Source organism: Epargyreus clarus, unplaced genomic scaffold (assembly GCF_041222505.1).
Source record: "Epargyreus clarus isolate Ecla_fem2 unplaced genomic scaffold, WU_Ecla_fem_2.2 ptg000019l, whole genome shotgun sequence".
Classification (NCBI taxonomy): domain Eukaryota; kingdom Metazoa; phylum Arthropoda; class Insecta; order Lepidoptera; family Hesperiidae; genus Epargyreus; species Epargyreus clarus.
Window position 1 is genome coordinate 11,274,861 of NW_027332227.1, and position 14,791 is coordinate 11,289,651.

At 36.2% G+C, this 14,791-nt stretch overlaps 1 protein-coding gene across 1 annotated transcript in view; it reads right to left on the minus strand.

Annotated features, from left to right (window-relative positions):
- Nucleotides 1-765: 765 nt before the first annotated feature.
- The window catches only part of Vps13 (vacuolar protein sorting 13C), a 58,293-nt gene continuing 44,267 nt past the window's right edge, over nt 766-14,791 (minus strand). The window contains 16 exon segments of the mRNA XM_073083514.1: nt 766-1,210; nt 2,088-2,213; nt 3,090-3,216; nt 3,990-4,168; nt 5,687-5,693; nt 6,105-6,274; nt 6,965-7,054; nt 7,746-7,895; nt 8,377-8,572; nt 11,281-11,390; nt 11,488-11,607; nt 11,900-12,075; nt 12,477-12,699; nt 13,257-13,422; nt 13,835-14,050; nt 14,376-14,507. Of these exon segments, the coding sequence (XP_072939615.1) occupies nt 1,010-1,210; nt 2,088-2,213; nt 3,090-3,216; nt 3,990-4,168; nt 5,687-5,693; nt 6,105-6,274; nt 6,965-7,054; nt 7,746-7,895; nt 8,377-8,572; nt 11,281-11,390; nt 11,488-11,607; nt 11,900-12,075; nt 12,477-12,699; nt 13,257-13,422; nt 13,835-14,050; nt 14,376-14,507 (2,389 nt within the window). The 3' untranslated portion in view covers nt 766-1,009.

The window sequence follows — 14,791 nt, forward strand, 5'->3', positions numbered from 1 at the left end:
ACAGAAAAAAATATGGCCACTGGGATTTTTATGGGATAGTTACGAAACAAAAATAGCCGCCAAAATGAAGCGAAAAAAATTTTTCGATCGTAAAGCACTCTCTGATGCTTCGCATCATGAGTCGTGCAAAAACTGACACTCCAAATAATAAACAATTTTAGTTCACGTTCAATCTGTTTCGGTAGAAAAATATCATAACGTATTGTTATTTAAAAACAAAACTTTATCATAATACAACTTGTGGTACAATGAAAAATATGATCACAAAAGCACCCCACGTCGACACACTATACAATTTTCATACAAAATATAAAATAAGTTCACATGCGTCAATCCATACAAGTCTGTTATGAAAACTTACGAAAATATCGGTATAAACTATTTATCAGTTCAAGGCTAAAGAAGAAAGTTCGTTGAATGCACTCGTTCGCTAACCAGGCCACATAACGTAGACAGAACTCATTTACAAGCCCATAGCGTTCAGACTTACTAACAAACAGACGTCGGTTCTAAATTCATGCAAAATTGTCCAGAGAAAAAAATGTTACAAAATTTGGAGTTGCTTAGCAACACATGCATTATTTGGAATCTCGATGCCAAGCTGTGACCATTTAAATCTTTTTTTGAATTCAGTGATTCTTGCTTTAACAGCCAAATTTTGCACATTTTTATCATACGACAATTCATATTTAATAGTTCCTATTCAAAACCTATTTCCTAGTGAAAACTTTAGCGCAAGTGACCATCATAGTGTATCATCATCATCATACTTTTCACGGATTTTACGACTTTTACTATATTGTTGCACTTTTCGGTGTTTATTTTGGTTTATAATATTACGAGCGTAGAGCCGACGTCCATAAGGTCAATACATTCAGCGGAAGCCCCAAGCGAAGTTGTGCAGGTTGCAGTGGTAGGCGAGCGTCACGAGCGCCGTGCGGGTGTCGAAGGCTAGTAGAAAGAGCTCCGCGATCTCTGCTGTAAGAGCGGGCCTTTCTACCTCCTCATGTCAACGCGGCGGCCGCATCAGCCGCTCGCACTGCGCTAACAAATACTTCTTTTGTTGCTCGTCGTATAGGAATACCACCTTGCCGGAGCCGGAGCTCGGGAACATGCCGAGTACCTTCTTCTTTGCGGTTGGGATGTACACGCCCTTGGCCACCGCCGTCGGCACCTCGGGCATCTCCGACCACAGGTACGACCACACGATCTGTATAAATATTTACGTTTTTAAAGTGCTAATACGACAATATTATCTATACGAATATTTACGGCAACTGGTTATTTATAAACTATGGAAAGATAATATTTATTTATTCGAAAAATAATATTAATGCAACAATAGATTGTGTATGAGTAATGAAAGTCTCGAGTTAGTGACATTTTGGATCAATACATGAATCAGGGAGACGTATTATAAAAAAGCATGTTAGTCCTTAAGCTTAACATTCAACATTATTTTATTGTCGCGCCAAATGCATACACATAATATGTGTATACATTTGGCGCATAAATAAAATCGCTATGAGTATAGGAAATAATATTTTAAAGGAATTTTGCTAGAGATAGAGTAATACTATTTACTACTAATCATAACCTACGAAATTTTCTCACTTTCGTGGGTAAGATCATGAAATATTTATTGGAATATCGAGAGGTGAGTAGCGTAATGCAAAATACATAAAACATGACCTTTTCGACACACAGTAAACATCACTACAACCTTACTACTTATAGCTAAGTAACGTGAAACATTTTTGGCAAGTTTGTTGAAATATGTTTTCCAAATAAATGTTATTATTACTATGTTGACCGCAATAATCGCTATATTCAAACATTTTAAACGAAACTTAATTTTTACATTTTAATGAAACTTATTTGTAGCCAATGGCCAAAAACCTGCCATACATTAAAGGAAAGTTATATAACATATTGAGTATTTGAAATGAAATTACTTTTCCTTTTATATGGGTCATATTATTTTTAACTTGAACGTAATTATCAAAGATCGTTTTTAATACCTACATTTCACATTTAACTACAAATTTATTTTATGTTCTAATTACAGCACTTTTTATTTGACGTACCTGCCAGCCACCGAACACGTTATTCTTCTCGAGATATAGCAGGCGCTTGTCGGTGCACATCACCACCTCCTTGTTGGGAATCACCCACACATGCGCTTCGTACGTATCCGTGCTCACGTATTTGCCCTGCAAACGTGATAGCACGTTAATAATTGTTATGTGGCTAAGAAACTAAACCAGTGTCTACACAGACAGACAGACAGATGGACAGACGCACAAACAAAAACAAACAGACGCACATAGACAGGCAGACAGACGCAGACAGACAGGCTCACAGTCATCGTGTTTGCATGTTGCGTCTGCTTGTCTCTGTGTAAGTCTGCCTGCCTGCATATATCTGTGTCTGTCCACGTGCGACTGTCTGTCTGCGTATATCTGTCTGTCTACGTGCGTCTTTCAGTCTTCGTCTGTATGTGTGCGTATGTCTGTGTCTGTCTGTCTACGTGAGTCTTTAAGTTTGCGTTTGTCTGTGTCTGTCTATCTGTCTGTGTGCGTCTGTCTGTCTATCTACGTACATCTTTCAGTTCGCGTCTGCCTGGCTGTCTGCGTATATCTGTCTGTCTACGTGCGTCTTTCAGTCTGCGTCAGCCTGTCTGTCTGCGTATGTCTGTGTCAGTCTGTCTGTCGGTCTACGTCTCTGTCTGTGTCTGTCTGTGTACGTCTGTCCATCTGTCCGTCTGTCCGTGTGCCTATCTGTCTGTATGTCTGCCTGTGTGTGTATATCTGTTTGTCTGTCTGTTTGCGTTGTGTCAATCTGCGTCTGTCTGCGTCTGTCGATCTGCGTCTGTTAGTCTGCGTCTGTCGGTCTGCGTATGTCTATATGTCTGCATCTGTCTATGTGCGTCCGTCTGTGTCCGTGCGTTTCTGTTTGTCTGTCTATCTGTTATCTGTCTGTCTGCCTGCCTGCTTGCCTGCCTGTGAGTGCGCGCGCTGGTTTATCTTTGTGAGAGTTGGTGTGTATCTCTATGTTGGAATGGCGTGTGCGTGTGTGGTTGCGCGTACCTTTTCCAGCTCGAAGAGCATCTTGTACCCCTCAGCGTGCCGGCGCGAGTAAGGTCGCACGCCGGCGTCGGGCGCCAGGTAGCGCGCCGCACGACGCTTCGTCACCTCCTCCGACAAATCCGCCGCCCTGCGCACACGATGTATTATAATAAACAAAAAAAATACATGACTAACATCACAACTCAATGCTTTCTACGTTATATCTCTAGGAAATAATTAATTAGTAAATATAAATAATTAAGAAATAATTAATTTAAATAATTAATTAAACGTATGAATGTGTTAATTAAACAAGCAAACTTCCAAAACGAATTAAGTTTAACAACAAAACAGCATATGTTATTTTTACAACGATACATTCAGAAAGCTCAACCTAACTACAGAAATATTTGAATGCAAGAACCGCAATTACCGACCTACATAGAAACTATGGCTCTATTTACAAAACAAACTACAGTACAATTTTACGATAACAGTTAATACAATGCGACTATCTACTAAGCGAGGGGCACTAAAGATATTACCGTAACGATGTACCTACTTAACACAACAGGCAGAACGTTTACTAACGCTCGTTATTAATATTCAATCTATTCAAATTTTACCGAAATTTGTAATATGTAGAAATTGTCAAATGTCAATATTTGATAGATTCGGTAAAAATATAGGACATGTTCGATAACATTCTCTGTGATTGTATTGAAAGTTACGTTTGTCACCAGATACAAAATAAACATTTTTGAATCTGCTTACGAATGGCGTCATAGTTATCTCGTCTAGTTATTTGCAAAATAAGTCTCTTTGAAACTGCCAAATCAGTCTAATTTTTGCTTGTATCTGGATAGATCGCCTATTAACAACGGGCGAGAAGTATCAATGTGACATCCGTACAACAGGAACCTCTTTACGGACGTGAGCAGGCCGGAGGTGAAGTCGACGACGCCGCCGACGGGGCGCACGAGCAGGCCGATGGCGCCGCGGCCCAGCCCGCGCACGAAGCCGCCCGCGCCGCCCTCGTGCGCGCCCTGGATCGGCCGGACCACTACGCCGCGGACACCGTCAAATACGCCCTAACAATACTTGCAATTATGTAGGACTTTCATTTTTTTTTGTAATGTAAAATAATATCACGTGGTCAGGATTTATTTACGCCCTACCGTCAATTATACTTGAAATGATGTAGGATTTTTATCATTTTTTTATTTTGTAATAAAAAATTACATGTGGTTTGAATTTTTTACGCTCTACAGTCAATTATACTTGGAATAATATAGACTTTTTAATTTTTTTTTCGATATCGAACCCACCCGCGCCGCCCTCATGCGCGCCCTGGATCGGGCGGACCAATACGCCGCGGACATCGTTAAATACGCCCTACCAGTCAGTTACACTTGGAATAATCTAGGACTTCACTATTTTTTTCGATGTTGTAATGTAGAAATTCCACGTGGTCAGTATTTTTACGCCCTACCGTCAATTATACTTCGAATTATGTAGGATTTTTATCATATATTTCGATTTTGTAATAAAAAAATTCACGTGGTCAGGATTTTTTACGTCCCACCGTTAATTATGTAGGATTTTTATCTCATTATTCGATTTTGTAATGTAAAAAATGTCACGTGATCAGATTTTTTATTGTCGACTTAAATAATGAAAATGATGCATTGTTATATCGATATATTGATATGATACTGCTGTACAAATCGCACTAAGATATCAAGAGATTAGTTATTGAGTTATACATAAATACAATTCTTGAACATGCCTTTCATTCCCCTTTTATTCAATTATTAAACTTTGTCGTATCTTCCCTAATAAACAATTTAACAACGATGCTTGTTTAAATATTAAGTTAAAAGCAAATTTTGCATTGTTTTAGTTGCAGGACGTGTTTTGCTTTCATTTACGATTTAAACAATAGGATTGATTAATGAAAATCCAATATTAAGAAGAACATTTTCATGCCATTGTACGAAAACTGACTAATAACCGCGAAACTTAGGATACTATTCATGAATCCAACTACCATGAAGTTATTTTACCTTTCTCTCCTAAAGCTATTCAGAATTCTGAATTCAAATTCAATTCACCTTACTTGATTGACAATGTCTATTGTTCCTTGTTTGTCAGGCCCAAAATAACGATTCTATTAAAATTATAATAAAAAACGTCCTGTTAAATCCGCCATCTAATAATGGGCATGATGGCAGTATTAAAAAATCGAAGAATAAATGATTTACTTAAAAACAATATGTTGAAAACATTCTCAAAAATAGCCCAGTTTTAATAAAAACTTTAGGATTCATTCTATTTTCAATAAAATAAAGGTATAAAATAATGCAGTCGGCCATCTTGTCTAAAACGCTAATCGGGGCGATATGACGTCATTGTCACCGTATTGCTTGAACTTTTCTATGGGATATTTAACATTTGTTTAAAAATGCTAATATTTCCGTAATACTGAATTTATTGCCGAAATAATACGATTTTTGAAATCAGTAGACATATACCTACATTATAGAAGGGGACTTCAAAATTTATTAGCATGCCCATTTAGTAATCATGCAACAATCTTATTCCTACTATTTATACACCGTATTCCTAAAAAGACACATATACTACCTAATTAAATGCTTCTTACTCTCTCTAAAATTTACGATCCTTCATGCATGACATCCACCGAAGCATATTGGAGAAAAAAAACACAAATGCAAAAAAAGTTATAAAGGAGAAACGCTGAAAAACATGGTTATTAAACAAAAAAATCCGTAGTCTGTTAGTCCGAATGGATGGTTTCATACGATAAATGAAGTGCGACACAAATTATCATTACACATATAAAATTACAAACACAGCTGAAGTAAAGCGTGCTGAAAAGCTCCACCCACACCCGTAACACTATTTTAGAGTTATCCAGCCACCAATATTAGTATAAAGCGATCATTCAACGACAGTAGAAAGCGCGACATGCAGGCAGTGGGCCGCAGCCCCAGCAGTGGGCATGCGAGTCACCTCTTTACGGCGTCGAGCGAGCCCGACGCGAAGTCCACGACGCCGGCGGTGGGGCGCGCCACCAGCCCCACGGCGCCCATGCCCAAGCCCTTGAAGAACCCTTCCACCCCCTGTTCCCGGGCACCCGATATGGGCTTCGTGAACACACCCGTCACGCCGTCCACGACGCCCTAGTTACACGAGTTTTATGATTTAATGTAACTCCTATTTTTTAATGAATTTTCGCATTGATCGACGTTTTAAAATTTGATATCACCAATTGAAGCTAACAACGAATTTTGTGTAACTAAAAAATATGAAAACTGCTACGACTTTAAATCTTTACTTTAAATAAAGATTGTATAATTTAGGCAGTTATTTATTGTATAGCTCTCTGTGAGCTAAACTCGCATTTTAGCCACGCTTTTCAGTGTCCTAAGTAGCCGATTTTTATACCGTAATATCAATAGAATATGCAAAAAATAAACATCGCAGTGAAGGATTCATAGTTTTAAATTTCATTTGAAAATTAAAATTTGGTAAGGATTATTTTTTTTAATGCAATAATTATGTTCATGTTTTAATTTATTTTGGATACATATAATGGATACTATTAAACAGTTACTTTACAAAAGTACGAGAAAAAACGTTTTAATCTCAATTTCTATAGTTAATATTAATAAATTCCGGATATAAATTATTTCAGGTAATTATTTGGAAAACTCAAGTATAAAACTTTGCTAACAATTAAGAACATCTTATTGTTTAGGCGTGTGTTAAGACAATTTATTCGTATTACTCATTCAAAGAACACTTAATATATTCATTGACTACATTCAATAAATTTATATAATTAAAATAAACAAGGGAATTCTACGTACCATGACAAGTCCTTTACCACTCCTCGCCAAGCCTTCTTGAAGATTTGCAGGTGGTTTGTTGATGTTGTCACGTCGGCGACGTTGATAGTCCTAAATACAAAGTTATTATTATTTAGTTAACAAAACAAATATTTTTTCTTTTTCAGTTTCTATCCTCTGCCTTTGTTTGTAATCTATTCACTCATGCTTTACTAGTTATTTCTTCTCCTCTTTATATTGTTCCAATTTAGTATAGACTTATAGGCAAAGATTGCAAAGTTATAACTACGTTGTGAAAAAAAATGAATTTCTAGTTATTCCTCCTTTTACACTTCCCATTTGTGAAACAGTACAATTTTATTTACTCCTCTATTTTTATTGCACTGTCTCTTACTTCTATATTTCTTGTCTGCCTTTTATTATACACTTTTTAATCATATATCTATCTCCCTTTCCCTTGTTTGTGAGTAACGAAAATCCCCCATTTCTAGTAGTTTAGTATCTAGTCTATATGTAGAAGCAAATAAAAGTCTCCTTCGCTATAGTTACCTTATTAAATTATCTGTCTATTATAGATACTAGATGATCGTGAGAGTCTATCCCCGTGGTTACCTTGTCTAGTGAGAGGCTACCCTCGTGGTCACCTTGTATAGTGAGAGTCTACCCTCGTGGTTACCTTGTCTAGTGAGAGTCTACCCTCGTGGTCACCTTGTATAGTGAGAGTCTACCCTCGTGGTTACCTTGTATAGTGAGAGGCTACCCTCGTGGTCACCTTGTATAGTGAGAGGCTACCCGTGGTTACCTTGTCGAGCGAGAGCGCGGCGAGCCCGTGCCCCATGGCGCCGGTGATGCGCGACACGGCGCCGGCCGCGCCGCCCACCGTGTGCCCCACCAGCGAGCGCACGCCCAGCAGCAGCCCCTCCGCGAACTCGCCCGGGCCCTGGATCGCGCCCTGACACACGACACAAAAGTTAATTATTAAGTAGAATCCGCGCCAGACTTTTTTGCTTATAACTTCTTTAATTTTTAATTTAGGGCAAAAAGTTATATAAACATATTTGTAGGCTAAACAATTTGCTACCAATTATGACCATAGAATTTTTTTGTTAGACGCATAGTTTCCGAGATATCGCGAAAAAAGTGTTTTGCAAGATGGCGGCCAGGGACAAGGGTGGCGACCCCACAAACTTGAGGTTAAGCTTCTATTAAGCCCCCACACATGTCCCAAAAATAAAATTGCGTCCTCTAACAATTGCAAAGCTCGTGTAACATTTCAATGGACTATCTCGGATACAAAGCAGCGCTTAACACAGTTGTTATAAACATTATATTTCTTATCAAATATTTCCTCACTCATATCTCATACTCACACTCTTAGAAGAGACTAGCGTCTAGCAGTGTAACAGTAATAACGACCTTTTTCTTAAACATACCTGGAATGGCTCATAGAAGAGATCCTCGACGCCCTTCTTCAATCCAATAACAAGTCCGTACGGGTTTCCAATGACGTCCAAGCCGAGCACCAACACGTACAGCTGCTTGAGCGCCTGGCCCGTGTAGTGGCTCTGCACTTGACTTATCAACTCCTTTTGCGAGAGGAACTCGTAGTTTCGCTCGTAGTATGACAACCTGTTATAAGCAAAAGACATTATAACGCCTTAGTATACTTAAGTATTATATACAGGGTGAATTTTTAAAACGGGCCTTCAGGGCCAAATCCGAAACTATAAGGATTAGCGAAAAATGCTGAAAGGAGTTACGAGGCCGATTTTGATAAAAACTAAAACTGCATCATTACTTTTTTTATAGCACTCTGTGACCTAAACCCGCATTTTAGCCACGCATTTCTGTGTCCAAAGTAGCCGATTTTTACACCGTACGAATATTAATACACTACCCTCACAGTTGAAAAAAATAAACATAGCTATGAACGTTTCATACTTTTAAATGCCATTTAAAAATTAAAAGTGAGTAATGAGTATTTTGTTTAAAGCTATAATTATTTTAATATTTTATTTTGGACGTATTTATAAATGTTTTTGCCATTGTGTATATACTAAGCAATAGCATCACTATAAGACTAACTATTGGGCTTTATCGAATTTTATTGTTTGTTTTGACTGTGTTTGTTTTATTTTCGCTACACACCATAGTAGGAGATATTTAAATTAGGAATCGTTTTCAAAATTAGCCATAATACTACTCCAGTAGAATCACGACTAAGCGACCTATTTGTTGTCATATTTGTGGCATTCGGATTATCGAAAATTTGGATAATTGAGTTTATGAAGAAAAGCTATTTAAACCGACTTAGGAAGGTAATGTTTTTCGACTATATGTTTGTTACGTATGTATTTTTCATTCTTTGGCAAACTCAAACGACTTCATTAATTTTGATACATGATGTGTCGCTGAATTCGTCTAAATTGTGGCGATTACATAGGTTATATTTTTAGCAATCGGGTTTTTGTTTTTTATAGTAACTATTTTGTTGCGATTTGGCGACTTTCCGGAATTTAAATGCACAAGTCACACAAAATTTGGCTGATCTGTAAGGGTTATTACAAAGTTACTTGTTCAGGTTTCACAATCCGAACAATCGCGAATATTTATAACTAAGGTCCGGATAATCGATTTTCTACTGTATCACTAGTATTAGTTATGTATTAGTACATTATGTGATTGCTTATCATATGTTTCTTTAATACGCCTGTATGTAGCCTAAATGGCTTGATAGATTTCGACGTATGTGTGGTGTTAGATTTGTCTTTATCACAAGTGCAGAATAATTACTAAATTTTCTAAATTTCAATGGTTTTGGTTGTGTCACATTTTTATTGCTTTTTTAGTTCATAATTTTTAGTTTCAATCATTTGTAAGTTTCAAAATAATTATCATATTTTTTCATATTTCTTCACAAGTATAAGCGGGTTTATGTCACACGAGCTATAAAATAGTATACGATACTTGTGACAAAAGTAGCCTATTATCTGCACGGCGTTTAGCACCCTCGCTGCGCTCGGGCGCTAACTTCACACCGTGCAAAAATAGGCTACTTTGGCCACGCGTATCGTAATGTACTATTTAATATTTTTTTTCCTTAGCCGGGAATCGAAAGAGTTCATTTTGAAAAAAAATGACACCTCTATATTATTCCACTATCTGATAGTGTCGCTTATAAGGATCAAATTCTGGGAAGTAATGTTATGTGACAAATTAAAGGAAAAGGAAAATTTTGAAGAAAATACGTATTTTTCCATACATTGGCATACTAATCCTTAAGGATTATACATAACAAATGATTTATGTATAATTCTTTAGAAACAAACATAAGTCATACCATTGAAGAATTTGTTGGTTAATCAACTAATTATTCGATGTCATGACTATGACATGCGGCTTAGTATGAAAAAGTAATAGTTTGGCAAATAAGTTACCGCCGTTTTTGGGATTTATTTTCTAATGAAAATAGATAACTGATTAAATCGTAAATTCTTATTGTTTGTTGTTTTTCAACTTCGTTTCAACGTTAAATATGATTTTCTATATCTCTTTTTTTAGTAATCACTCGGATTTGACTCTAAAACGTAATTTACATCTGTATTAAATGAAACTCCGCCCATAGCAAGTAAATCTATTTTAATGGTCCTAAAAATAACCTTAGCTAAGTCGGACATAAAAATATAAATTAATGGGAAACAAAACGTCCATTTCGAATTATTAGAAACATTGAGCCAAAAAAAATTTAATACACGAAATGTTTAAATTGATGAATGGCGGGAACTTAACTGCCAAATTAATATGAAAACATATGCATTTTCTTAAAATTGAGGCTTTTCCTTTAGTTTGTCATTTATCATTACTTTCCAGATTTTGATCCTTATAAGCAACACTATCAGATAGTGAAATAATATAGAGGGTGCATTTTTTTTCAAAATGAACTCGTTCGATTCCCGGCTAGGGAAAAAGTTATTTTAAAAAAGTAATGATGCAGTTTTAGTTTTTATCAAAATCGGCCTCGTAACTCCTTTCAGCATTTTTCGCTAATCCTTATAGTTTCGGATTTGGCCCTGAAGGCCCGTTTTAAAAATTCACCCTGTATATTATACGACACTCTTGAAACACAGAATACATTAGAGCTTATATTGCTAGCCAAGACATAAACAGGCAGTAATACTACTGCATGACTGCTGCAGTCAAACTGCGATAAGTCGTTACCGTTAAAATGTGACAACTTTGATAGAATAGTAAAATTTTATTATTAAAATTTATACAAATATTTTACTGTGATATTTATTCATATTTTGAATTGGGTAACGTTAAATGTATATACTTACTTGAACACAACATCGTTCATGTCTGTTAATGTGACGCCGATACTTTGCAGGACCGTGCCTACAAATGTCGGCAACTGAGTGGCACCACCCAGCGAGAAAGATACGTGCACCTGTACGAAAAAATAACATTCAACATTTATATTTAACTCTGCAAAAAATAAGAAATAATAATAAATATATAATGATAAAACCATATGATATATTTACCTTAAGTGGTGACAAATGCAAATTATCGTAGAAGTTTTTGAGATCAGACGCGACGCCCATCGCCGCTAAAGCCTCTAGAGGCTGGCCAGCTCTCTCCATGTCGAGTTGGAATGCGTCCAACTGGAATAGAAATATCCTTAAATGTCTGTTTAAAAAATGTATTAGTTCGTTTTGTTTAAACTAATACGACCATTTTAAAAAAAATTGATGTAAAAAGAAAATGACAAATAAACGTAGGTATATGCGTAGTAAGAAAATAGAAAGACAAAGCATTCATAGAAGAGAAATAAAAACCAAAAAATAATCTAAGGAAGAGAATAGAGGATTTGATAAGAAAGGGAAAGGCAGATAGAAATAGAAAGCAGAACGAAAGAAGTAAGAGAAAGAAGGGATAATAATTTCTGAAACTAACCGCTTCCTGTTCAGTGAGAAGCCTCTGCGGGAACATTCCCATCAGCGCGTTGATGAGCCCCATGTCGACCTTCACGTGGAACTCCTGGATCAGCACCTTGTAGTATTTGTATTGCCGCACCTTGCTGTGCTCCATGATGCGCTCTACTATCGACAGCTCAATGAAAGGCTTCATGCCTGTAGATAAAAAAAATATAAATTTAAATGTTGCTAGTTTTCTAGAAATCACAAATTCTATGAATCAAAATCATAAATTACATGAATTTTTGAAATTTTTTTTTTCTTACGTATAAGCCTTAGAATTTTTTTTCTTATTTTTACTGCAATCCATCGGAAATTAATTTAAATTGGAGTTTTATTAGTTACAGAGGTGTTGCTATTTCTAAGGCCTAAGTGGGAAAGTCGCTTTTAGGCAATTCATATGTTGCTTTATGAAAATTTGTGATGGGCTTTTTTTTCATAATAGTGCACATCATTGCATAATAATATGTTAATCTAATAAGCTTTAAGTTTTCCAAATAAATAAATCGATGTGACGTTGCCTCCGGAATCTATGTACTTTGCGTGTGCACACTGACCGCTGGGATCGTCGTTGGCGACGGACTTGGGCGGCGGCACGGGCGCGAGCACGACGGGGAAGGTGGGCAGCGGCAGTTGCTGGTCGATCTGCAGGCGGTACAGGCGCGCGTGCACGCGGCGCGAGTGCGCCGTCAGCCCGCACGACGCCCACAGCCCCGGCTGCAGCGTGCGCCGCAGCAGCCGCGCGCTCGGCTTCAGCTGGCGCATCTCCTCGAAGTCCACCTGCACGAACACACGCACGTGTAGTTTAAAAAAGTTAAAGTAAAGGAACATTTTATAAAAGTTAACCCAAACGCCTCAAAAATGGCAAAACTTTTTAAAGTTGTGCCACTATTGAGGCGTTTGGGTAAACTTTATAAATCCGATTATTATTACTATATTTTGAGATGTTTGGGTAAACTTTATATATCCAATTATTATAACTATATTTTGAGGCATTTGCAAAATTATGAGTCTTTTTAGAAATCGACACCATACAATTGACTAGTAAATATTGCAAGTTTTGCAGAAAATATGTTTTTTTACAAGCTGCTATTTTAATTGCAATGTAAATGTGGGAACCAGACTGTAAACCACATCTTGCAAGCTAAATTTGTTCCACTTCCTTATGTAAAATGAAGCTGATATTTTGCATGCATTATGTTATTATGATAGTTTGAGATACGAAACTACACAATACGTTTCGTTTTGCGTTATATAATGTGGTATCATATAGTATTGAATCATTTCGTTCCAATCATTTTATAATATTATTTTTTGTTTTGCAACAAGGTTCTTACCTCAGTCTTATCATCAATTTGTACTTTCGGTGACGGAGGGGTATCGTTGACCATCTTGTCGTTCAAATATCTCTGGTATGCTTCTTCCAGTTGTATCAATTTTGGACCCTCTATCTTCTTGTATCTCCGAGCTCCCAATTTACACTGCTCCCAAATTATACCAGAGCTGCAAAAATTACATTCGATAAATATTACCAAACACAAATTTTAACAGAAAGTAAGAATGACAAAGATTTAAAATATAAAGTCTTACGTTTTAGTAGTAGTAGACTTAGCTGACGTAATAATGTCAATATATCGTTAATAATTTATTTTTTGAAGAAAAATGTATTACATTAATAATATGGTCTATTATCATTATGTTCTTCCCTTACATTTTTATTATAATCGCAAATTACGTAACAATTTTATGAAAAAAAAAAAAATATTATTTAGTTATGTAAATTCATAACTAAACAATATTTAGTTATGAATTTCTTTAATCGCATCTTTTTAAAAATTATACATTTTTAAAAATTAAATATTTCGGGTTGTCACAAAACTATACACAAAAAAAATCACCTCAATCACATACTTACTTAGATATACTAATATACACAATCTCGAGTTGTTCGGGATCGTTCACCAGCGATAGACCTAGACCTTGCATGGACAGCACTATTTCCGTTGCAACTAGCTCCGCTTCCCCTATCGTGTGCGCGCCGCTCGCCAGTATGGGGTCGTCCGTGAATAGTACCACTCGTTGAAGACCGTCTAGGAACGACACCCATGATATACGCTGGGTTTCGTTTATCCTGGTACGACATACATTTTTATTAGCAAATAAAATTACTTCATTCCTAATATTTCAATAATAAATTATTCCAAACTAAGCTTTAATATGTATTAATGTATAGTCCGCCTAAAACTGCTAGTCCGCTCTGAATATAGAAATGAATCGCGTCGCTATAGCAAATTGTATGACTACACCTGCTGGCAACAACTTCAGAACGTTTTTTAATGAAAAATAACGGCATTTTTGTACAAAATTGCCATGTTTATGTTATGTATTTAATAAAAAAAAATAATGTTCAACACGTGTAATAATTGTTTTATATGAATTATAAAGATTATACTCACATAAAATCACCAATTCCGTCTTTCCTTAGATCATCCTCGATTTCCTTTTTCTTGTAGCCTTCAAATATGAGGATTCGAGGCCCTGCAGGATTGTCCCATGTGTACAGCATGCGATGCATTGAGGGGATTTGCCTAAAACAAATAGTAGATCAATATTTTTTTCTTAAGTCTTGAAATACGAGTATATCAAAAATGTCTTTAATTTTAAATAAACTAAAATATTAAATGCATTTTAAGTTCCATAATCGTTAAGTTGTTGTTGTTGTTGTTGAAAAAAAATTTTTAACTTACAATATCTCTTACAAAAATGTTTGTAGTAACAAGCCAATCTATTAATTCAAGCTAATTTTACCTATAAAATAATATAAAATATTAAATAAATTATGAACCAATATTATAATCATTATAAAGAACCG